Source organism: Mustela lutreola, chromosome 10 (assembly GCF_030435805.1).
Source record: "Mustela lutreola isolate mMusLut2 chromosome 10, mMusLut2.pri, whole genome shotgun sequence".
NCBI classification, from domain to species: domain Eukaryota; kingdom Metazoa; phylum Chordata; class Mammalia; order Carnivora; family Mustelidae; genus Mustela; species Mustela lutreola.
This window is the reverse complement of record NC_081299.1, coordinates 29,694,058-29,719,081: the sequence shown is the minus strand read 5'-3', so window position 1 is coordinate 29,719,081 and position 25,024 is coordinate 29,694,058. Positions and strand designations below refer to the sequence as shown.

General features: G+C 44.6%; 1 protein-coding gene and 1 long non-coding RNA gene across 8 annotated transcripts in view; one reads left to right on the top strand and one right to left on the bottom strand.

Moving 5' to 3' along the window:
* The first annotated feature begins 8,319 nt into the window (after window positions 1-8,319).
* The window catches only part of RHBDL2 (rhomboid like 2), a 54,684-nt gene continuing 37,979 nt past the window's right edge, over window positions 8,320-25,024 (top strand). The window contains exons 1-2 of one of the 6 annotated variants that reach the window (XM_059138025.1): window positions 8,320-8,544; window positions 23,944-24,281. In XM_059138025.1, the coding sequence (XP_058994008.1) occupies window positions 24,234-24,281 (48 nt within the window). In that variant the 5' untranslated portion in view covers window positions 8,320-8,544; window positions 23,944-24,233. The remainder of the gene's footprint in view (window positions 8,545-23,943; window positions 24,282-25,024) is intronic. The other 5 variants (XM_059138024.1, XM_059138028.1, XM_059138029.1 and 2 more) reach the window with 5 other exon arrangements.
* The window catches only part of LOC131810286 (uncharacterized), a 68,150-nt gene continuing 52,657 nt past the window's right edge, over window positions 9,532-25,024 (bottom strand). For both annotated transcript variants that reach the window (XR_009345516.1, XR_009345515.1), the window contains 2 exons: window positions 22,410-22,553; window positions 9,532-10,463 (listed from right to left, as the gene is read on the bottom strand). This is a non-coding gene — a long non-coding RNA (uncharacterized LOC131810286). The remainder of the gene's footprint in view (window positions 10,464-22,409; window positions 22,554-25,024) is intronic.

Below are 25,024 nucleotides of genomic sequence, written 5' to 3'. Positions count from 1 at the left end.
CACATTTTTTCTTTTCCTCAGCAAGGAAAAGAGCATCTTCCTCCCAACTTCGCTTGAAAAATCTCAGGGAAAATACTGATTAACCTTGCTTGGGTTAGACTCCCATCCCATTTCCCAGGAAGATCACAGGTCTGTGGTCAGGAGAGAGGAGCTAAGGGGAGTCTGAAAACAAGCCTCTGTTGCATTAGGGAATATAGGCAAGAGTAAACTGCAGACATTGCTTCAAGAATTTTGGCAAAATCCAAGAGGGAATCTAGGAGCTTGAATTTTAAGATTCTACCACCAAGAAGCAACAAGGACACAGTTAGATCAGGCTTCTTTGTTTACTTTGGGGAGTTTTGGTAGAGACACAAGATTTAAGGGATCCATTAAGGCAATAGTTGTAGCCTTAGTAGCTAACAGAACTGTGAGGCAAATTTAGATCCAACACTCTGGCCAGTGAAGAACTTGGAAAAATGTAGAGGAAGGAATTTAAAGCTGTAGAAACTATGCAAATATATACACATAGGGATAGACTGGTGGACAGATAGATGAGATGGATACATAGGTAAGGTAGCTATTTACATTAGTTACTTTTTGGAAATGGAATTTAGGGAGACTTTCATTTTTTACTGTTTTATTGTGCATTTAAATATTTTGCAGTATTTTATAAGAAATAAATGAAAGAATTTTTAATTAATTAATTAATTAATTTTAGAGAGTGCATGAGAAGTGGGAGTGGCAGAGGGAGAGGGAGTGAAGCCTGATGTGGGGCTCCAACCCAAAACCCTGAGATCACGACCCGAACTGAAACCAAGAGTCGGATGCTTAACCAACAGAGCCACCCAGGCATACTAAAAGAAAGATTTTTTAAAAACAAAGTGCATGAAAAAGAAATGGAGTTCCCATTGTCATCAGACCATCCTTATCTGGTGTTGGGTTCTCCAGGACTCTTCTCTCTCATCAGGTGTTAAAAGCAGATGGGAGTTGCTCAGTCGGATAGGTGGCTGCCGTGGGCTCAGATCATGATCTCAGAGTCCTGGGGTCAAGCCCTGCATCAGGCTCCATGCTCGGTGGGGAACCTGCTTCTCCCTCTGCCTGCTGTTCCCCCTGCTTGTGCTTGCTCTCTGTCTCTCTGACAAATAAATAAAATCTTTTAGAAAAACGTAGAGGGCGCCTGGGTGGCTCAGTGGGCTAAGTCTCTGGCTTCCACTCAGGTAATGATCTCAGGGTCCTGGAATTGAGCCCCCTGTCGGGCTTTCTGCTCAGCAGGTAGCCTGCTTCCCCCCTCTCTCTGCCTGCCTCTCTGCCTACTTGTGATCTCTTTCTGTCAAATAAATAAATAAAATATTTTTTAAAATATAGATTGGGGTGAAAAAAGTATAGGAAAAAGCAGAGGAAACCTTCATGTACTGTGGGTGAGAATGCAAGCTGGTGCAGCCACTACAGAAGACAGAATGGAGGTTTGGGGCACCTGGATGGCTCAATTGTTAATGTCTGCCTTCTGCTCAGGTCATGATCCGAGGGTCCTGGGATCGAGTCCTGCATCGGGCCTCCTGCTTAGAGGGAAGCCTGCTTCTCCCTCTCCCACTCCCCCTACTTGTGTTCCCTATATCACTGCTTCTCTCTCTGTCAAATAAATAAATAAAATCTTAAAACAAAAACAAAAGAAAACAGAACCAGACTCATAAATACAAAGAAGAAACTGGTAGCTGCCAGAGCAGGGGAGGGTAGGAGGTTGGGGGAAATAGAAAGTACAAACTTCCAGTTATGAAATAAATAAGTCACAGGGATATGAAGTATGACATAGGGAATATAGTCAATAATATTGTAATAATTCTTTATGGCAACAGAGGGTAACTATGCTTATTGTGGTAAACATCCCATAATACACATAAATATTGAATCACTATGTGTTGTGCACGTGAAACTAATATAATATTATATGTCAAGTGTGTTTCAATTAAAAAAAATGAAATAAGCAAAAAAAAAAGGTAGATTGGAGAAAAACAATATGCATTTTATGTCCCATATATGTAAAAAGAAAAGAATATATATACACATACACACAGATTATCATTGGAATGATAAATAGGAAGCCAGTAAAAATCAATGATTCTTAGGAGGAGAAGGGGGCGTGGGGTTTGGAGGATAAAGGCAACTAAGAGATTTGCTTTTCATTGCCTATTGGTGATGATGTTTGCATTTTTTTTTTTTTTTTTTACCATATGAATGCATTACCTATTAAAATAGTTGTAAAAAGTACCCTTTGGAGATTGAATAGAAGTAATGGGTAGTATCTGAGACAAGTGGGGTAGACGGCATGCTCAAGGTTGACACCAAGCCCCCCGGTCCAGCCTGCCTACATTGCAGAGGCTGGAAGGTTAAAACTGCACTTCTAAGACCTTCTTGGAGCTTGGTCTCTGGATGTATTTTAAATTTCCTAGTCCTCTACGTGCTAAGGGTTTGAATCTGGAATTGAGTTTTGTTTGTAGCAGGCACTGTGAGATATACTGGAACCAGTCCAGAGTTGATTTTCTTTCTTTTTTTTTTTTTTTAAAGATTTTATTTATTTATTTGTCAGAGACAGAAGGAGAGAGAGCAAGTGAGCACAGGCAGACAGAGAGGCAGGCAGAGGCAGAGGGAGAAGCAGGCTCCCTGCCAAGCAAGGATCCTGATGCGGGACTCGATCCCAGGACCCTGGGATCATGACCTGAGCCGAAGGCAGCTGCTTAACCAACTGAGCCACCCAGGCGTCCCCAGAGTTGATTTTCATTCTTAGTTTAAGTCATAATTCTTAATTTGATTAGCTGAATTCTTAGATTGATCTTTATTCCCTGGCAGGGGTGGTCTTGATGTTTAAGAGTTTAGTGGACATTTGAAATTTCTTTTGGGCCCTTGACATTGGAACTCCTGTCTTGCATTTAGGTTTCAGGTTTTGCATCTGGGATATAGGATCCATCATCCTCTTCAAAAGGTGAAAGTGCTGAGTACGCCCTTGGCCACATCCCGTGCAGGAAGAGGGTTGGCATATGGACGGCACTCTGTGGGTCTCACACACCTACCTCCAAGCTAGCTAGGGAAACTCGTTTCCCCGACAGGCCGAGGCCACGGGAGTCAGGGGGCGGGTGGGGGAAGCCATCAGCCAGCATTCCATGCTAGTGCTACCACGGGCACAGCTGTGTGTCAGAGCCCCGCAGCCACAGCAGTGGCGCCCTTACCACCCGCCCCATTCTACTCCTTGACTTTGCTGTTTCTCGATTCGTAACCCAGACTATGAGTCTTCTCTTCAGCCCTCATGAATTCTACTAGCTACTTAATCTCCTTTCAATACATTGCTTTTCAGGGGCACCTGGGTGGCTCAGTTGGTTAAGCATCTGTCTTCTGCTCAGGTCATGATCCCAGGGTCCTGGGGATGGAGGCCAGCATTGGGCTCTGTGCTCAGTAGGAAGTCTGCTTCTCCTTCTCCCTCTGCCTGCCTCTCTGCCTACCCGTGCTCTCTCTATCTCTCTGTCAAATAAATAAATAAATAAAATGTTAACCAATCAATCAACCAATAAATACATTGCCCTTCAGCTTGCAATACCCAGAGTTGTGTTTTGTTTTTGTTTTTGTTTTCCAGAGTTGGTTTTTGTTTCTTGCAGTTTAGAATCCTGGTGGATACAGATAAAGAAGACAGATTCTCCCTTTTGGGTGGGTGGGGCTTTTGCAGCAGGATTTTCTGTTTAAGGAACACACTTTGCATTGGCAGAAGTATGGCAGTGAGTGAGAGAACGGATGCCCTGGTGTTATCAGCGATCCTCCTTGCTTGAGGACATTCTGGATATAGACATATATGACAATATATGACAGATGTATTTGTTTTTTATTTTTTAAAAAAATATTGAAGTATAGTCGACACAATTTTACATTAGTTTCAATGTTGCCTTTTACACAGTGATTGGACAAGTCCACTGGTTATGCTGTGTCTATTCTTGTGTTGTGCTCAGTACAGGCAGACTTACCATCTGTCCCCATACAATGCTATTACGATACCATTGACTATATTTCCTATGCAGTACTAGGTTTTACTCTGATAAGATGCTAATAAAAAGTATTTTTTAAAAAATTATTTACTTGAGAGAGAGACAGTGAGGGGGGAAGAGGTAGAGGGAGAGAATCTTCAAGCAGACTCCCCAGGGAGCTCAGAGCCCCGTTGTGGGGCTTGATCCCAGGACCCTGAGATCATGACCTGAGCTGAAACCAAGAGTCAAAGGTTTATCTGACTGAGCCACCCAGGCACCCCTAAGAAAGGTTTTTGGGTTTTTTTTTGAAAAAAGATTTTATTTATTTATTTATTTGAGAGAGGGAGAACACTAGAAAGAGATGGGCAGAGGGAGAGGGAGAAGCAGGCTCCCACTGAGTAAGATGCCTGATATGGGGCTTAATCCCAGGATACTGCCTGAGTTCATGACCCAAGCTGAAGGCAGATGACTGACTGAGATTAACTGACTGAGCCACCCAGGCACGCCAGAAAGCTTTCTTATATATGTTTCTCTGTATGTAGGTATTCATCTATCAATCAATCATATATTTATAATTGTAGTAGGTTCCTGGTAAATTCAAAACTCTTTAAATAAATAGATATATAAGAAATATATAATAAAAATATTTAAATATTTATTTATATATTAATATATTATTATGCATGTGTATTTATTAATATTTATTATATATCTACATTTAAATATATTTGAATAAATCTATAAATATATATTTATATATATATTTAATTTTTTAAAATTAAAAGAAATATTTTAAGTAGGCTCCATACCCAACATGGGGCTTGAACTCACAACACCTGAACTCACAACAGCAAGATTAAGAGTTGCATGCCCTATGTACTGAGCCAGCCAGCCACCCAGAAGTTCTTTTCAACTTATAGTAACCCTCCTTATCTCTGATAACTTTGTTAACTTAAATTCTATTTTGTGTGATATTAATATAACTATACCAACTCTCTTTTGGTTAGTTTAATCATGTTTTCACCTGTTTTAAAAAAACTTTTGGGAGTGCCTGGCTGGCTCAGTCAGTGGAGCATGCAACTCTTGATCTTGGGGTTGTGAATTCGGGCCCCATGTTGGGTGTAGAGATTACTTTAAAAATTTTAAAAAATCCTTTATATACTTTAAACTTATATAATATTATATGCCGGGGTGCTGGGTGGCTCAGTGGGTTAAGCCTCTACCTTCGCCTCAGATCATGATCTCAGGGTCCTGGGATTGAGCCCCGCATCAGGCTCTCTGCCTGCCTCTCTGCCTACTTGTGATTTCTGTTAAATAAATAAATAAAATCATTTAAAAAATGTTATATGTCAATTTTATTTTAATAATAAAAACTCTCAACCTTTCCGACTTTCTTAATTTTGGGGTGTGTCTTCTTTAAATAGATTTGTTCATTTAGCCTTCATTTTCTCCTGTTTTCTCCTAGGAATCCCTTAGATATCAGCCAAGGTTAGTCACGCATTGAAAAAGTTTTTTTTTTTTTACATTTTATCTAGTGTTTTTAGCTGTAGTGGGTTTTCTGTGAATGGTTAATATGTCTTTTTTCATAAACAGAGTACCTTTAAAAAATGCATATTTCATATATTTTAAGCATGTAACGAATGCTCAGTCCCAGAAAGAAAGCTACCTTATTGGGATATTCACATTTGCAGTTTATCTAGGACATTTAGGAAAGAATTCAGCATTTGGGAAACATACTCCATGGAGTCTGGAAGAATATAATAAGTAAGTTTATGCAGCTTAGTTTATATTGTTTCCTGCTGAGTGGCCTAACACTCAGGGGTCTTGAGCTATCCCATACACTGCACACCTCTAGGGACTCCTCTGTAGTTTTACTGCCTGCTAGGAATCACAATTCGGACAAGAAGCTTGGTGGTCAGGAGCTACAGAGATACGTCCTGACACCTGCTGGTGGCTGAGGGAGGCTTCATCTGCTAAAGGTGGGAACTGTTGTTGCTTTTGAGTTCAAAAGTTTGACAAACAATTATTGTTTCACACTTTTGTGTCAAACTTTGGCATCATTGCGTGGATACAAAGATGAAACAGAGTGGGTTACTGCTCTCGAAGAATTCATAATCTCAGGGCATACTCTTTAGCAGGGAAAGAGAAAGACACACACCCAGATAATTTAAATACTTTTTGGTAGCTGTTAGGATGTGTGTGAGATAATAAAAAAATATATGCTGATCTCTCCCATGTTCCTGGCACAGAGCTCCCTTGTAAATTCCTGAGTGATAAGAGCACTAGAAGCCACTTTTGTTCTGTAGAGGTGGCTCTGGGTGGGCTCCTGGATGGCTCCTGGAAGGGGCTGGTCCCCAGAAAGAACAAGCCCTGATTTGAAGCTTGGAATTTTCAGCTCTTCCCCTCCCATTTCTACAGAGAGGGGAGGGGGTTAGAAATGGACTTAATAATTGATCATGCCTATGTGAGGAAGCCTCTATAAAATCCCAGTAGTAAGGGGTTCAGAGAGAGTGCCGGTCCATGAACCATCCAGGAATGGGGAGGGTACGCAGCCCTTCTGTTTCCAAGGGGACAGAGCTCTTGTGCTTGAGACTCTCCCAGACCTTACCCAATGCACATCTTCATCTGGCCATTCACTTGTGTCCTTTATCATACCCTTTAATAAACTGGTAACGTTAAGTATTTCCCCAAGTGAGCCACTCTAGTAAATTAACCAAACCAGAGAATAGGAGTATGGGAACTTCTGATTTGTAGCCACATCAGAGAGGTGGTGTGGGTGACCCAGGTACCTGCTACTGGCAATGGGCATCTGAAGTGGGGGACAGTCTTGTGGGACCGAGCCCTTAATCTGTGGGATCAGCTGCTATCTCCGGGTCGGCAGTGTCAGAATTGAGTTAAATTGTCGGATCCCTAGCTGGTATCTCAAACTGCTTGGTGGGGGAAAACCTCCGTGCATTTGGTAACCGGAACTGTCCGAGGGGAAGTGTTGTATGTGAGTAATAAAGGAGACACACAGGAGGGAAAGACACCCCCCCACCCTCACCCTCACCCCCAATGATGCGGTAAGCTCAGAGGCAGGGAAGTTCGTTTACTCTGCTGCTCCACATGTGGAACACTCAGTAGCTCCCAGATTTACCGTTTTTCATTTCAGCTACAGACAGAGACAGAGTGAAGTCTTTCTGCCCCCAGTGCAAATTTTTAGGAAAACGGAAATTTGTATGTCCCCCCCATCCCGTCCCCAGTCAAATGTCCTTCTCTGGTCCAATCACTGTGACCAATGTTGGCCACAGAATATATACATGACAGCCAAAGTCCCAAGGGGTGGTATGGGAAGGAGCAGTTCTCAGAGAAATGGTGCTGTACTGAGCCAGCAGGATACTTGGCTCTGGTCTTTCTGTAGCACTTAAACCTGATTCAATCCTGCCATCTTCTCTGCCTGAGCAGCTAAGAGCTGCTGGAGAAAAAAAAAAGCCACACAAACATTTGTAGAAATTCCAAATGGAACATCCAATTGGGAAAAGGTCCCCTAGGCACTGTGATGGTGGTGGGGTGGGGGTTAAGCATTGCAAAGATTGATTTGATCAGGGGGGAGGGGGCATCTGGGTGGCTCAGTTGGTTAGGCATCTGCCTTTGCTCAGGTCATGATCCCAGGGTCCAGAGTTGGGCTCTGTGCTCAGCAGGGAGTCTGCTTCCCCTCTGCCCCTTCCACACCCCTGTCCCCTGCAGTCTCTCTCTCTCAAATAAATAAAATCTTTAAATAAATAAATAAATAAATAAAAATCTCAGAACTGAGATTTTGTAGGCACTGATTCATATTAACAAGGTTCAGAAGGAACCGATGTTCAAATCCTAAATGAGAATTTATTAATTTACAAAAATTACTTAAGGGCATATCAACCATCCCCAGGGCCTAGTGAGATGGGAATTATTAAAATGCACTGAATGAATAATGAGAAACTAGTAAACCTATTTTACCAGGGGTCAAGGTAGAACCAGTTTGGTAGACAGAGCCCAGGGGGCTTGTGATTAAATCTCTGCCGAGGGTCTCCAAGTCACACCACTCCGGTGTCCAGTGCCAGATCTGGCTTCCCAACACACCACCACCAAAGGCAGAGCGGCAGAGACCACCCTGCTGAGGTTTTTTCCTAGGAGGGCACAGTGGGGAAGGGCTCAGATGTAGTCATGAAAGCGGGACTTGGAGACAGAATGGAGTCCAGTACCGGGGCCACAGAGAAAGATCGGAAACTGTCCCTGGCTCCCTGGCTCAGACCCAGGCCCGCGGAGGGGAGGACTCATTCATCCAGGGCCAACCCAGGAGTGAGACTGCAGAGCCGCCTAGCCCTGCCCAGACTGGGTGTCAAGGCGGGGAGGGGATTTCATCAGGTTCCCTCCCCGTGGGCCGGGCGGCTGGGAACCTGTTGGAACGATTTTAGTTTGGGGAGGGGCGGAGGGACCGCTGGCGGGGCGGGGACGTCAGGGCCGCAGAGGCAGCCCCTCGGCCCAGGCATCCTGGCAGGCGGTGGGCAGCCTGTCCTGGCTGGGACAACGTGGGCCTCCCGAGGTAAGCGCGGGGTCTGGGACCTGCGGAACGAGGCCCTCCTGGCGGAGAAGGGGGCGGGGCAGAAGGCGCTCCGGGGTAGAAAAGCCGGGGTCCGGGGTCTGAGCGGGAAGGAGTCGGCGGTGGGACGCTCTTGGCAACCTCCCTTCTGGACTAGTCTTCAGGATGGCCGCTTGGGATCCTGCAACTTTCATTTTGAAAGTAGGATGTCGAGGGGGCGTCTGGCTGGCTCAGTCCAAGGAGCATAGGACTCTTGATTTCGGGGGTCGTGAGTTGTGTAGAGATTACTTTTAAAAATGAAATAAAATAAACGTACCATGTTGAGTTAGGAGTGGGGGGCTGACTCTGGCTTCTCCCCCAGGGACATGGCGGGGGACCAGGTAATGGCATTCTCCTTCCCAGCCCTGGTCAGTCACTGGCCCTCTCTTCCTTCACCCCATTTTTCACCATAACCAACCCCCCTTCCACACCTTTGTCCCTCAGCATTGCCCCCAGTCCCTTCCAGCTGAGCCAGTTCCTAGCCCTCCTGGGCTGGCCGACCTCCCGCGTGCCCCGCACTGGAGAAGAGACAGCTGCCAGGGAGGACTTCTTCCTGCTAGGCGCCTCCCCCGGGCTTGTTTCCTCCTTCCTGGTGTGGGTGTCTGAGGGATTTCGCTCATTCATGTGTTATTATTCACTTGTTGATTCATCACTGTTTGAGCCTAAACCTGCATTACGGGGGAGGGGGCACACAGTCTCTGCTCTTCATGGGACTGGGGAAACTGCCCTTTATTTCATACACATTTTTTTTTTAATTTTTTTATTTTTTATAAACATATATTTTTTATATACATATATTTTTATCCCCAGGTCTGTGAATCACCAGGTTTACACACTTCACAGTATTTCATACACATTTAATAATGATAAGCTGGTGCGCCCTGTGGCATAGGTAACATTATTTTGAAGTTGACCAGACACTTGGATTCCTATCCCATCTTTCCTGTTCACTTTCTGAGCCCCCATTCCCTCATCTGTAGAGTGTTTTATTTATTTATTTTTTAAAAGATTTTATTTATTTATTTGACAGAGGGAGGCACAGTGAGAGAGGGAACACCAGCAGAGGAAACGGGAGAGGGAGAAGCGGGCTTCCCCGGGATCCGGGAGCTCGTGCTGGGCTCAATCCCAGGATCCGGGGATTGTGACCTGAGCTGAAGGCAGACGCTCCACGGCTGAGCTACCCAGGAGCCCCTGTAGAGTGGTATTGTCATGAGGATGGCATGAAAGGGAGCTGGTCAGGCACCAAGCCGGTGCCTGGCAGGCAGTGGGTCCTTAATAAACACCAGTGCTCTTCCTTTCTTCTTTAGCACACCGCTCCCCCTTCCCCTCGCGCGTTCCTGCGCCGAACCTCCCACCGCCACCTCCCCCTCTCCATAGGTCTGTAAAGATGTCTAAGAAAACCCCTGATCTTGAAAGCACGTAGGCAGACGCGTACACTCAGAATGGGTAGAGAAGGGGGAGGTGAAGAAGGGAGAGGGAGGCTCAGAAGGGGTGGGGATGCGGCGGGATGGGGAAGGGGCCTCCCTCGGGTCTGAGGTAAGAACACCGAACCAGGGCTGGGACTCCAGGGAAGGGAGATGAAGCTCCCGGGCAGGCTCCCCTGCGGTGTTTCTGAATTTGCAGACACACTGAGCAAGTGATGGAAACTACCAGTTCCTAAAACCAACTCTGCCTGGCCTCAGGCTAAGGGCTTTTAAATGCATTGTCTTATCCCGGTTACATTATTACTATTCCCATTTTACGGATAAGGAAATGGAGACACTGGGAGATACAAACAGGCTAAGCCTAAGGTCACATGGCTGATAAACAATGGATCCAGAGTTCAAGTCTAGATTAGACTCTATCCATGCTTTTTGTCCAACTCCTTGCTGTCTTTCCAGTTCCTGTGTATCAGAGAGAACAAAAGGACATGATTATTCTCCCAACTTCTTAGACACCAACTTCTCACTTCCTGTACATCTCCTGCCCTGGGTTGCTTCATCCCCATGGGGAGGGGCACATTCCTTCCTGATTCATTAATTCATTTACTTATTCATTTATTCATTTAATTTATTCATTTATTCATTCACCCATCATTTATTCATTCAAGTGCTCTGTTGGGCACAAGAGGGCAGGGACCATGTCTGTGTGTTCACAGTTGTGTAACCAGCACCTTGGGGTGTCCCTAATACAGGAATGTTTGATGAATCCTTTTGTAAATGGGTCCAACAAACATTTTTTGATGTATTCTGTGGGCTCCCTCATAGGCATTCATAGATGAATGAAACAGAAGTCCTAACCTCAAGACTCACATAGAGGAGATGGTGATAATACAAAGAAGGCATGGTACCCTAGACAGGAACAGAGGCTGCAGAGGGAACGATGAGCGTCATTTAGTTCCACCATGTCTGCCTTGTTCTCTACTGGATACAGGGCCTAGCCAATGGCAGGCTCATGGCAGATGCCTGTAAGGCTTTGCAGAGGAGGTGTTTAGGACAGAGTCTTGAAGGGGGTGTTCAAAGTTAGAAGTTAGAAATGTTAGAAGGGGGTGTTAGAAGGAGAGGGGCGCCTGGGTGGCTCAGTCTGGTTAAGTGCTCAACTCTTGGTTTCTGCTGAAGGTCATGATCTGAAGGTTGTGGGATTGAGCCTTGAGTTGGGCTCCATGCTCACTCAGCACGGAATCTGCTGGAGATTCTCTCTCTGTCCCTCTCCCTCTACCCCTCCCCTGCTTGCTCTCTTTCTCTCTCTCTCTCAAATAAATATAATCTGAAACAAAGAAAAAAAAAAAAGAAGTTCACCAGGAGAACAAATTGGGGAAGGAAGATACTCTAGCAGAGAGAGATGCTCATGCAAAAGCCTAGTGGAGGGTGGGAGCTGGAATTGCTAGGAGCTTAGTATGGCCGAAGGGTAGTGTCAATGGAGGAATGAAGGATAAATGGGCAGGACTCAGGCTATGAGCCTTGTTTAAGGAAAATAGATTTTACACCAAGGGTATTGGGTAACCATTGCAGGGATTTAGCAAAAGGAGGACACCATCTGACTTGTATTTCAGAAGTGTGGCTGAGGCATGGGGAGGGGTCAGGGAAATGGCACCAAGACCTCTAGGCCTGATAGGGTTCCTCTCTGAAGAAATGAGCCTTCCTCTTTAGGACTTCCTTTTCAGGACTTCCTAATGGTGCATGAAGGGCCTCCTAACTTGCCTTGTGTTCTGATCTACTGTGCTTCATCTTTGGCTGTATGCTGGGTTACAGCTAATCTATTCTTTCTAATAGAAATACTGAAATTTACAAGTGATTTACATTTGTATCTGGAGCAAATTCTGGGGTATACAGCTTGCTGATTTGTGCTTTGTTACGTAAAGGAGAGAGATGGAGTTGCAGGGGGGCACCAGGAATTGTGAATTGTGTTGGGCTCTGTTATGTGGCGTGAGAGTTTGTGTTGAACATGGAACTGGATGTGGATAGGTTTCAGAGAATCCGTTTCCGGGCCCTCAGATTCCACAGGTATTCCCTCCTGAAAGCAATCTGCTTGACTCGATTTTTTTTTTTTTTTTAGATTTTATTATTTTTATTTTTAAGTAGGTTCCCTCAGCCAGCATGCAGCCCAGTGTGGCACTTGAACTCATGACCCCGAGATCAAGACCTGAGATAAAATCAAGAGTTGGACACCTAACTCACTGGGCCACCCAAGCACTCCTGACTGGGTTCTTTTAAGTTCTTCTTGTGAACTCATTCTTTCCTCCTCCCTCCCTTCTTCCTTCCTTCTTTCTCTCCCTTCCTTCCTTCCTCTCTCTCTCTTCCTTTCTTTTTTTGTGGGCTTCATGCCCAACGTGCAGCTTGAACTCAAGACCCTGAGGCTCAGGGTTGCCTTGCTCTACTGCGGAACCAGGCAGGAGACCCTAGTTCTGCTTTCATTATTTCCTTTCTCTGGCTTTGCTAGATTTGTCCTGAAACTTTCAGTGGTGCATTGCCCAGGGCTATAAAAACCAGAAGGACAAGTAGAGGGTGCTTTGTTCCTGAGGGATCAGATAAGATAAACTGAAGGGGTGGTACCTTACTGCAGACTCTTAAAATTTACTTTTCATTTTATTTTATTATTATTTTTTAAGTGAGCTCTACACTCAGTGTGGGGCTTAAACTCATGACCCTGAGACTGAGAGCTGGACTCTTCTGACTGAGCCAGCCAGGTGCCCCAGCAACCAGAAGTTTAACAGGCTACTCAAGGTCACAGAGCTATTATGTGGCAGAATCAGGACTTCAACTCCAGAACCTCCCCTCTAGAATTTGTGCTCTATTATGCCACTCTGCTTTAAATTGAAGTGCCTTAGCTCATTAACTGTGTATTGTAGAATTAATTGGGACCTGAATTGGTTGTCTTCGGATATACTCACTGTATATCACTGCAGATATACTCACTGATAGAAATGTTTAAAAATGAAGGTGGGTTTTCTTACAGACAGAAAATTATTCTGCTTTGACTAATCGGTTGGACAGTGAACATTGGCTTTGACAATTGGATTAGATGACAGACGTTTTCCAAAAACTGAACTAAATGTGTAACTCCAAGGTTTAGATGGAAATATACCTAAAGCATGTTTCTAATAAGACTACACCAGCAAATTCTGTCTTAGTACCTATTTTAACTTGTAAAAAAGAATTTTAGACATTATTGTAAAATGTGTGTGAGAGTCATAGCTTTTTCAAAATCTAATGCGGATTTGTGTGCAAAACAATGTGAGGTCATGCAGGACCTTACCAGTCTTGGTAAGGATCCTGTATTTGTCTCAGAGACAGCAAGGAACCATTGAGAGGTTTTAAGCAGAGTTGCTGTAGTCTGATTTATGGTTGTATTGGTTTGCTTTGGAGGGGGCCAGGAGTGGAAGCTGAGATGGAGAATATTTCAGGTAGGACACCAGCAGTCTACACTGTGGAGGGTTACCAAGATGAACAATGTCAATGGGAAGACAGAATGGTATGGGATGGGTAATCATTTTATTTTGCCCTGATTCTGTGGGTCTGGAATTTGGGCAGAGTCCTGCTGAGTAGTTCTGCTGTGTGTGGTGTCAGCCGGGGTCACTGACTTGGCTGTCTTTAGTTGGTGGATGGGCTGGGCTGTAGGGTCTAGGAAGACTTCACTTAGGAGCACCCAGGTGGCTCAGTCCGTTGAACATCAGACTCTTGGTTTCCGCTCAGGACATGATCTCAGTCAGGGTCCTGAGAGTGAGCCCCACCCCCTCCTCTCAGCAGGGAGTCTGCTTGGAGATTCTTTACCTCTTCCTCTGCCCCTCCCCCTACTCCCACACACAGGCATTCTCTCTCTCAAATAAATAAATCTTAAAAAAAAAAAGCCTTCACTTATACATAGGTCTGGCATCTCGGTGCCCTTCCGCATGGCCTCTCTGTCTCTATATGAATAATTGGGCTTCATCATAGGATGGTGGCTTCGGGGTAATCAAGCTTCTTTTCTAAATTTTTAATGAATTAATGAACTAATTAATTGATTATTTCTAGGGATTTACTTTTCTTTCTTACTTTCACAAGAACTTTATTTATTTTTAAAGATTTTATTTATTTATTTCACACACACACACACACACAGACACATCACAAGTAGGCAGAGCAGCAGGCAGAGAGAGAGGGGGAAGCAGGCTCCCTTCTGAGCAGAGAGCACGATGCAAGGCTTGATCCCAGGACCCTGAGATCATGATCTGAGCCAAAGGCAGAGGCTTAAGCCACTGAGCCACCCAGATGCCCCCAAGAATTTTATTTTTTAATTTAAATTCAGTTAACTAACATAAAATGCATTATAAGTTTCAGAGGTAGAGGTCAATGATTTTTCAGTCTCATATCATACACAGTGCTCAACTTTCTTTTTGAATTACTTATTTATATTTTTTCATAGTAAGCTCTACACCCCATGTGGGGCTTGAACTCATGACACCGAGAGATCAAGAGTTGCGTGCTCGGGGCGTCTGGGTGGCTCAGTGGGTTAAAGCCTCTGCCTTGGGCTCAGGTCATGATCCCAGGGTCCTGGGATCCAACCCTGCATCAGGCTCTCTGCTTGGCAGGGAGCCTACTTCCTCCTCTTTCTCTGCCTGCCTCTCTGCCTACTTGTGATCTCTGTCTGTCAAATAAATAAGTAAAATCTTAAGAAAAAAAAAAAGAGTTGCATGCTCTACTAACTGAGCTAGCCACGTGCCCCAGTAGTCAACCTTCTTATGGTCTTAGGTTTCCACAAAGAACAAGAGTGGGGCTACAGATTTCTTAGGGCCTGGCCTTGGGATGTGCTACTTCTGCCCCATATTACTGGCCTAAACCTGTCACAGCGCTGGCCCAGATTCAAGGGCAGGAGAGATAAACCCCACCTCTTAGTGGGAGGAATGGCAAATAATAGATGCCATCTGTAATCTATCACCCTAGGCTTCTGGGAACTGATTAACCGTAATCACCCTGATGGGGCTGAGTCACTTATAAACCTAAGCCACAGTATACTGTGTTGGGACAATTTACAGATCTTTATTCCTCCCTGGATAGGGAGGACCTGGGAATAGGAGGTGGGTTTTTTTTTTTTTTTTTTCTTATGTTTCCAGAGCCCAACGTACATAAGACATTCAGGGAGTGCTTATCCAGTGAATGCACACATCACATAAGAATTCACTGCTTCTCAAACCACAGCTTCTCAAACCACAGTATACATAAGCATCCCTTGAGGAGCTGTCAAAAGGTATGGAGATTCCTGGGCAAGACCCCAGCTCACACCCTCTGAATCCAAATCTCTAGGGTAGGGGTTTTTAGTCTGGACTGAACGCTAAAATATACCAGCACTTGGGCCCTAGTCCCGGAAGCTCTGATACTATTGGTGGACGAGCTGGGCTCATGAGCCCGATGTCAACATTTTTTTTACAATCTTCTCAGATCATTCTGATGTGTAGCCAAGGTTAGGAACCACTGCCAGGATGAGAGAACCAGCTATCTTCCCCTGACATCCCTAGATGATTCTGATGGAGGTGATCTATGAGAAGTGACTGTCTTCAGTTTGCCCAGGACTGTCCTGATTTTAGCATCCCAAGCCCCACATCCCAGGAAATCCCTAGTCCTCTGCAGTCTTGCACAGCTGGTCACTATTGATGGACCAGGAACATGGTAGATGAGGCAGTGAAAGCCCTTTTGAAGAGTAACTACAAATACCTAATGAGAGCCATGATTCTGCCTCTTTAGTCACAGGACTGACGGAATAGTATCAGAATGCCGTCCAACAGAGTCAACTCCCCAAATGAAGGCGGAGATGGCTCAGGATCAGTGTTTCCCTTCAGCCCTGTCCTCTGGTAGACTGGGTTAAGCCTCTTAAATAGGGTGTCCAGCTCTGGGAATTCTTCCAGACTGTATTCCTTAGTGTACGGGAGGCAGCTTTGGAAGACTGGCCACAATCAGCAAGGGTGATGTGTGGAGAATAGTATAATATGTATATGATATGATATGATAGATATGATAGTTCTTGTGTCTCTATGCCAGTGAGTATTGTTACTACTATAACTTATACTGTGATCAGGTACAAAGTTGTATGTCCTACCCTAGGTAGTGCTGGGGGAAACAGTGAGGATGGGGGAGAGCCCCTCTAGCCTCAGAAAAATGGGTTTGTGTCTCAGCTTTGGTGTGACTAGGTTGCTATATGATCAGGGATGACTCTTTTGCTTTAGTGGTTCATCTGTAAAATGGGAGGAGTATGACGTCATCCTCACAGAGCAGCAAGGAGGGACCATTGAAATAGTATAAGTGAAAGTGGCTGGAGCCTGGGAAGGGGGGTATTGTGATTGTTGTTGAGTGGGAAAGACAGAGATTATTCTGCTGAGAGGCCTTGTTTGGGACCAAGGCCATGATTCCCCCACCCTGAACCACAGCCCCAGCTGCGTGGGTTTCCAAGGAAGCAGCTTTTACCGTGTCGTGGGCGCACACAGACCTCAGGAAGCAGGATGTCTCTACCTTAGTTGCCCTCACAGTGAGTGCAAGTTTGCTTTGCTTTAGGAGTAAGAAAAACTTTTGGAAAAGGTTTTTGAAGGCGTCTTTTTGTTTGTTTGTTTTTAAATCATCTGCTTATTTATTCTGAGTGTATCCTCAGAGATGTAGCAAGAAGAAAACAACCACAGCCACAAACCCATAATATTGAAAAGCTGGTTCTTTATTTCTGTAGCTAAAAAAGTGCTCTTTCAGGCTATAACCACAGAGACTGCTGCAGGCCTCTGGAACGGGCCATAATGATGGTTTGCAGCGTGATGAAGGAGACTGTTAATCTCTGTGGCCTAGAAGCCCAATCCGTGGCCTCTCTAATTACCCAGGTTGCCTAGCAACACCACCAAAAGCCTCCCCACCAGGCCCAGCTGGGCAAAAATTGGGTACACCCAGCACAGACTGCCGCTCAGCCTCCTGGGCTCCCAGGCCACATCAAGCCTGGACTCAGCCTTGGCTGGGGCCCGCCTGGTACCAATCAGTGGGTGGGGCCAGCTCTTTAAAGAAACAATTCAGATATTTAAAACCTACTCGTGTGAATGCAACTAGGAAAGCAGCACAAACTCATGATCCAAAGTCTCTTCTGCCAAAGACGAGTTGTCCTAAGGTGGGTGGCCTCGCCTGTGCTCTCCTGGGTGAGGTGAAGGAGGGAAGGGGAGCCTGACTTAGACATTTGGGTTCTTGGAGAGGCAGATGCTTTTCCCTTCCTGGGTGCCTGTGTCTATCCCGACTCCCTGGGGCAGCAGTGGGAGCCCCAGACTCTGGGCTGAGGACTTGCCACTTCCATGGCTCCTATTTGGAAACTCCTGGGCTCTAGTCCAGGTCTGTTTGGGGAGCTGGAGGAAGAAGAGGGAGATGAGGGTAGAGGGAAGGATGGTATGAAAATAAGCTAAATAAAGATGTCCACTTCTTTAACACTTGGTGCCCAGAAATTGCAGGACAGAGGAACACACAAGGTCTGTGAAGTGAGACACCCAGGGCTGTTCTCCGAGCCCTCCCCTCACTGGCTGGGTTATCTTGATCAAGTTCTTTTGGAAGCCTGAGTTTCCTTATCTATACAATGGGGGTGTTATGATCTTATTTTTTTTTTAACTTTTGTTTTTTGTTATTATCCTGTTTTATAAGGTTCTTGTGAAAATTAATGAAGAGAAGGCTCATCAGGTGTTTAGCGTAGAATCTGTAAGTGCAGGACACCTGGGAGGTTCAGTTGGTTAAGCCGGTGCCTTTGGCTCAGGTCATGATTCCAGGGTCCTGGGATAGAGTCCTACATTGGGCTCCTTGCTCAGTGGGGAGCCTGCTTCTCTCTCTGCCTCTGCCTGCTGCTCTGCCTGCTTGTGCACTCTCTCTCTCTCTCTCTGAAAAATAAATAAATAAAATCTTTTAAAAAGTCTGTAAGTGTTCACTAATTTTTTTTTAAAGATGTATTTATTTATTTATTTGAGAGAGAGAGAGAGACTGAGCAAGAGAAAGAGAAAAGGAGCAGGAGGAAGGGCAGAGGTAGAAGCAGGCTCCTGGCTCAGCAAGGAGCCTGACCTGGGGCTAGATCCCAGAACCCTGGGATCATGACCTGAGCCAAAGGCAGACGCTTCCCACTGAGCCAGCCAGACGCCCCTAGTAAGTGCTCACTATTATGGCAACTCTTCCTATTTCATTTGCTTCTTACAATAATTCTGTAAGATACTGAGGGGATAAAGGGGGTGTATTTTATAGCCAAGGAAACTGTGGCACAGTGAAATTAAGGGGTATGCTGGGAGCAGAACTCGGGTCTTCACAGTGCCCAGCACAAAGACAGGTGACAAGCCCTTTGGTAGCCTTTACAAGATGGTGGCTTTGCTGGTCTCCTCTGATGGTTCAGTGATGGCAGAATGATGTGGGGGTGGGGTGGGGTGGGGTGCAGAGGAAAAGGGTGGTAGAAGGCACTTTTCAACATAAAATGATACAAGACTCTTGGTTAATGTTGTCTGGACAGATTTCTTCCTTCCAGTATTCTTTACATAAACTTTTTATTTTGGAATAATTTTAGATTTACAGAAAAGTTGCAGAGAGTTTGTTTACCCTTACGCAGATGCTAGTATTTTCTGAACACCTCCTGTGTGCCAGGAACTTTCGGGGCACAAGGAATACAGCAGTAAAACTGACTCTGCTTTCCACTGGAAGAATACAGAGTTTGTGGTAGGAATGGAACCTGGAGTCCTTAGTTTGTGGGTCTCAAAGGTGCTGCTGCCTCCATGTCACCTGTCAGAGATCTGCTACAGCTATCAAATTAGTTTTTTTCAGGAGAGAAGCCAGGAAGCTGTATAGAAACAAATGCTGAAAAACAGTTGCTTGGGAGATCTGGGTGGCTCAGGGCTTCTCCCTCTGCCTGCTGTTTCCCCTGCTTGTGCTCCCACTCTCACGCTCTCTCTCTGACAAATAAATAGATAAAATCTTAAAAAAAAAAAAAAAAAGAAAGAATAAGAAATGCTAGAGGGGATTTGAAGGCAGAACTAGTTTGGGGAACTATTGGTCTGGTACAGACTGTCCATTTCCTGGCACAGGTGAGAGAAGGACTGGCTCCAGCTCACACAGCCAGAAAGTGGCAGAGTCTAGACCAGAAAGCAAGTCTCCTGGTTCTGTGCCCTCCCACGCTGTGTCTCCCTAATGCAGAACAAGAAGTGAGTTTAACTTGTGACAGGAAGACCCCAGGTAGAGTTTAGAAGAGTTTCTTGGGGGGCGCCTGGGTGGCTCGGTGGATTAAGCCGCTGCCTTCAGCTCAGGTCATGATCTCAGAGTCCTGGGATCGAGTCCCGCATCGGGCTCTCTGCTCAGCAGAGAGCCTGCTCCCTCTCTCTCTCTCTCTGGCTGCCTCTCTGTCTACTTGTGATTTCTCTCTGTCAAATTAATAAATAAAATCTTTAAAAAAAAAAAAAAAAAAAAAAAGAAGAGTTTCTTGGGTATTTAGGTGTTAGTTAGGTTCTTGGCTGCAGGGGACAGAAACTAATTTTTGCTGATGACTCCAGTAAATTAATTTTATTGAAATCACGTTGGGTAGGAAAAGAAAAGCAGTATCTCGGGGTGCCTGGGTGGCTCAGTGGGTTAGGCCTCTGCCTTTGGCTCAGGTCATGATCTCAGGGTCCTGGGATCCAGCCCTGCATTGGGCTCCCTGCTCAGCAGAGAGCCTGCTTCCTGCCTCTCTGCCTACTTGTGATCTCTGTCTGTCAAATAGATAAATAAAATCTTAAAAAAAAAAAAAAGAAAAAGAAAAACAATATCTCAACTCCTACTCACACTTCCAACACCAAATATGTGGGTTTTTCATGCCAAGGAATTCTGACACCAACTACCCCCCTGATTAAGGGTTCAGTGCCCTATGACTGCTCTCCACTTCAGATGCCCATTGTGGGTCTGGGCTTCTGATCAACTGGCTAGAAATTGGGGTGACCCCCTCCTTGGGCTTAATAATTTGCTGAAACATTACTTGTGGAACATAAGGAATAGCATGGAGGACATTGGGAGAAGGAAAGGAAAAATGAAGGGAGGGAATCGGAGGGGGAGATGAACCATGAGAGACTCTGGACTTTGAGAAATAAACTGAGGGTTTTAGAGGGGAGAGAGGTGGGGGGATGGGTTAGCATGGTGATGGGTTGGCCTGGTGTTGGGTATTAAGGAGGGCACATATTGCAAGGAGCATTGGGTGTTGTTATAAACAATGAATCTTGGAACACTACATCAAAAACTAATGATGTACTGTATGGTGACTAACAGAACATAATAAAAAATAATTACAAATAAATAAATAAATTTGAAACAAACAAACCAAAAAGAATTTTCTAGAATAGCTCACAGAACTTAGGAGAGGGCTTTATTGATTATTACTGGTTTTTATATAAAGGATACAACTCAAGAACAGCCACATGGAAGAGATGCGTGGGGCCAGGTGGATGGGAAAGGATACAGAGCTTTCACACGCTTTCTGGGTGTTTCCTGTGTTTACCAGGCTGGAAGCTCTCTGAATCTTCTGTTTGGGGTTTTCATGGAGTATCCATGACATGGGTGTGATTGGTCATTGACTATTACTGATTAAACTCAAATCTCTAGCCCTTCTTCCCTTCCCAGAGATGGGGCTGAAAGTTCCATCACTCTCATCACATGGTTATTTCCTCAGGCAGTCAGCTCCCATCCTCCAAGAGTCACTTCCTTAGCCTAAACTCAGGTCTGGTTGAAAAGGACTTATTGTGAATAACAGAAGCTGGTCCCTCCCAACCCTGTCAGGAAATTCCAAGGGTTTTAGGAGCTCTGTGCGGGGGAACTGGGGATAAAGACCAAATATATATATCTTAGTATACCACAGGGTCACAGGTAGGTTACAAAATCATTGGAATGCTGCTGAAACAAGGGTGGGAAAATAAGCCAAGACAAAAGAAGACCAGGCACCTAGAACTACACTAAAATCACATCCCAGGGCCAAGTAGGTGCAGATGGTCCCCTTGCTCTGGCTGCTGCTCCTGCGTGCTCATTGCTGCCACCTGCATAGAAGATACAGCTGGCACCGGGGGGCATGGACACTTAGGTATGCTACTCTCTATAGTGCACTGCTATAAAGAACTTAGCCAGGTGTCAAGCTCCAGCCTCCAAAATCCAAAGCAAGTGCTGCTAATTGGTGAAGACTAAGCCAGGACCTGAACCTTAGCTGCCTGGAAACCTGGAACCGAAAGGAGTGGGGATTTTTACCTTCGGTAGCGGGAAGTGGTCCTAGCTGCCTGCCAGGATTCGTGAGATGAAGAATTCTCCAAGAGCCCTGACAAAGGGCCATTATATAAATGTTATCAAAGAAGACACTGGGAGCCCTTGGAGCCCTTGACATTTGCAGCTTCAGCACTTAACAGTTTTTGCAATTTATTAGCTGCCCCCAAAAGGCCATTGTAAAGGGATGTGAATTGAATGACTTTGCTGGAACCAGTCCTTTGCTAGTGAGTGAGCCAAGCCTGCCATGCCACTTCGATGTCTCACGTGATTTTGCTCTTCTGTACGAGTTTCCAGCCTCTAGGTAACCATGCATGCAGTGACTAAAATCTGTTTCTTATTGGAGGAGTAGAAAAGACTCCTAAAAATAAATCACTTGATAGTGCCAGAAATAGAAATGAGAAAAAAGTGAAGCTTGAGAAAGTGATGTTTTTCTTTATCTTTTCTTTTCTTTTTTGTGTGGCCACAAATAGAAATTATGGATAAACTTGGCATGGAATGTCAAGTTCAGTGGTGCCACTTGGCATGGAATGTCAAGTTCAGTAGTGCCTAGGATCTTTGATACCAAGCGATCTACCATATGTCAGATAGATACAAGGAATAGTGCCTTGGGAAGTTGTTTTAATGAGTGCTTCAACCAGTGCAGGAACTGGTTTGAGAGAGAGGGTAAATTTTACTTAAAGATGAAGAGGCACAATTCACTAACTGAGGTTCTATTCTCTTTTCTTCTTTGGGACCTTAGGTGCAAAGTGTTGAATGTGGTTAATTAACACTCCTCACATAACAAACTTTATAAATAACCTTACATCTCTAATTATAGAATTATTTAGGGTCTGAAATGCAATCACTTAAAAATTTTCCAGCTATAATTTACAACATAATTTTGGGAGACACTGTAGGTTATATTAAGTCTCCTGGAAAGTCTTTGGAAAAATCCCTTGCTATTGTCAAGGATCTCCTGTGTAAATCTCCTTGTGGAAATCTTTTTTTACCTTTTTTTTTTTTTTTTTTTTTTTTTTTTTTGGTTAAGCAGAAGAGTGCTCTGGGTAAATGAGCATGGCCCCACCCTTCCCAATCCTTGGCCAACACAATGGCTTTATGATTCATAACATGAACAATACTTACCCCAGATACAGTCAGGATGCAGGAAACTTCTTTCCACTTTTCCTCTTAAGAATACTTGCCGGCAAGTCTGGCTGGCTCAGTGGGTAGAGCATGTGACTCTTGATCTCAGGGTTGTGAATTCGAGCACCATGTTGGGTGTGGCACCTACTTAAAAAAAAAAAAAAAGAAAAGAAAAGGGAAACTTGCCAAGCATGAAGGGAAGGTCTTAAGCTTTTGGTGCACAGGGGGAACATATTTTTAGTTTGATGGCTATGAGTCTTTTCTACTCTTCCAGCATTCTTTTTAACAATCTCCCCTCATTGTTCATACTGGCAGGATGAGAACTTTTCACAACAGTGCCACCCAGTTTTGACCTGTATGTGTGTGTGTATACATGTGTGTCTGTGCACATGTGTGTATGTGTGTGTGTGAAAGAGAGGGAGAGAGAGTCAGAGAGAGAGAGAGAGACCGAGAGACCGAGAAAGATTGATTTCAACAGAGTTGACAGCCACCTGCTAAAGATAAAAGGTAGGAGGTGAAGCATAACATTAAGCCAACATTAAAGGAAGCTCAAGAAACTTGGATGATCTTTGCTTAATGAGTAAGAAAGCCCAGTCAGTGCAGTAAATAATTCCATTCCACATGTAACACGGTGTTGAAACTGACCAAGTGAATAATTTGATAGATGCGAGGCTTTTATGTCTCTGTTGGACTATGATGTGTTGTAATCATTGCCGAGTTGTTTTGAGACTCCTGCTTTATGTGATTGGACCATCAAAAATTCTGGTAATCTAAAGCATGCTTCCAGGGGCATCTAGGTGGTTCAGTGGGTTAAGCCTCTGCCTTCTGCTCAGGTCATGGTCTCAGAGTCCTGGGATCGAGCCCCACATCGGGCTCTCTGCTCAGTGGGGAGCCTGCTTCCCCCTCTCTCTCTGCCTGCCTCCCCCTCTTTCTCTGCCTGCCTCTGCCTACTTGTGATTTCTCTCTCTCTCTCTGTCAAATAAATAAATAAATAAAATCTTAAAAAAAAAAAAAAAAAAAAGCATGCTTCCAGAAACTCTGTCCCAACTCTGACCTGTAGAGCCTGTGGATTATCTGGACCACACCCATGCAAGGACAAAATTAATGGCAGAGCCTTAGATTAGCCTAGGGAGGAAAACCTTGGACCCAGAAGCAGAGGTACTAGTGGGCACATTTCAGCACAGTATAAGGAAGAGGAGACCATAGGGGCTCATTCTAAGAATTAGAACCATCAGAAAATACAACAACCCAATTGAAGTACATTCTGGTTCTCTTTAAGTTTTCACTACTATAAGTAGTTCCACACTGAACATCTTTGGTATACAGCTTTGTGTACTGGCTCAAATACATTTGCAGGATAGATTTCTAGGAGTACGGTGTTTCTGTTGGAAAGTATATGCTTTTCATAGCATCTAGGTTCTGCCCAGTTGCCTTCCAAAATTATGCTGCACCCATTTCCCACAGCTTTATGAGTATGGATAATCCTTCACTTTCTTTCTCTTTTTTTTGGATCATCTTTTCATTGTTTGATCAGGAATGTTTCCAAGGTGGTGAACTGTGCTCAGGAATTCAGGTGTGGGAGCAGAAGATAAACAGGAGTGGGAGGGCCAGGGAATGCCACAGTCTGAAAGCACACCTGTGAGCCCTGAAGATGTCAGAGATGCTTAATCAAGGAGGTGCTCCTGGTTTCCGAAGAACAGGGCACACAGACAGGGCTTGAAGTCAGAGTGTGACCATTGCTGAGAAGAGAGGTAAAACCAACATGCTGCAGGTGCGACCAACATTTTCAACTGTTGCTAGCTGCTGAAGTGGCTGAACTACTACATGTCTGATCCCTTTGCTGTATGTGCCGAGGAAGAAAACAGACCCATGGTGAGTCTTGGCAGAGCTGAATGGGTTAGGTATCTTTGTAGCACAGGAAATACATTTCTCTAAAATATTGGGCTTAATGCTGTAAAATTTCTAGAAAATTTGAAATCTAGAGGACAGAAAATTTTGAGGAAATGTAATCCTTAGTTTTTTTTTTAATAAAGATTTTTATTTATTTATTTGACAGACAGAGATCACAAGCAGGCAGAGAGGCAGGCAGAGAGAGAGGAGGAAGCAGGCTCCCCGCTGAGCAGAGAGCCTGATGCGGGACTCCATCCCAGGACCCTGAGATCATGACCTGAGCCGAAGGCAGCAGCTTTAACCCACTGAGCCACCCAGGCGCCCATTAGTTTTTTTTGTTTTTTAAGCTCCTTTTTAGCTATACGGTTGTATTAACAGTGTAGAATTTTATTTCCTCATAAAATGATCGTGTATGGGAATTTAATTTACATAGAGCTTATTAATACAACGTTAAAATCCCTAACTGAACTTACTTTTATTTGCTGATTTAAAGGTTTTATTTTACTTTTTTTTTTTTTTAAGATTTTATTCATTTATTTGGCAGACAGAGATGACAAGTAGGCAGACAGGCAGGCAGAGAGAGAGAGAGAGGAGGAAGCTGGCTCCCTGCAGAGCAGAGAGCTGGATGAGGGACTCATCCCAGGACCCTGAGATCATGACCTGAGCCAAAGGCAGAGGCTTAGCACACTGAGCCACCCAGGTGCCCTTTATTTTACTTTTTTTTA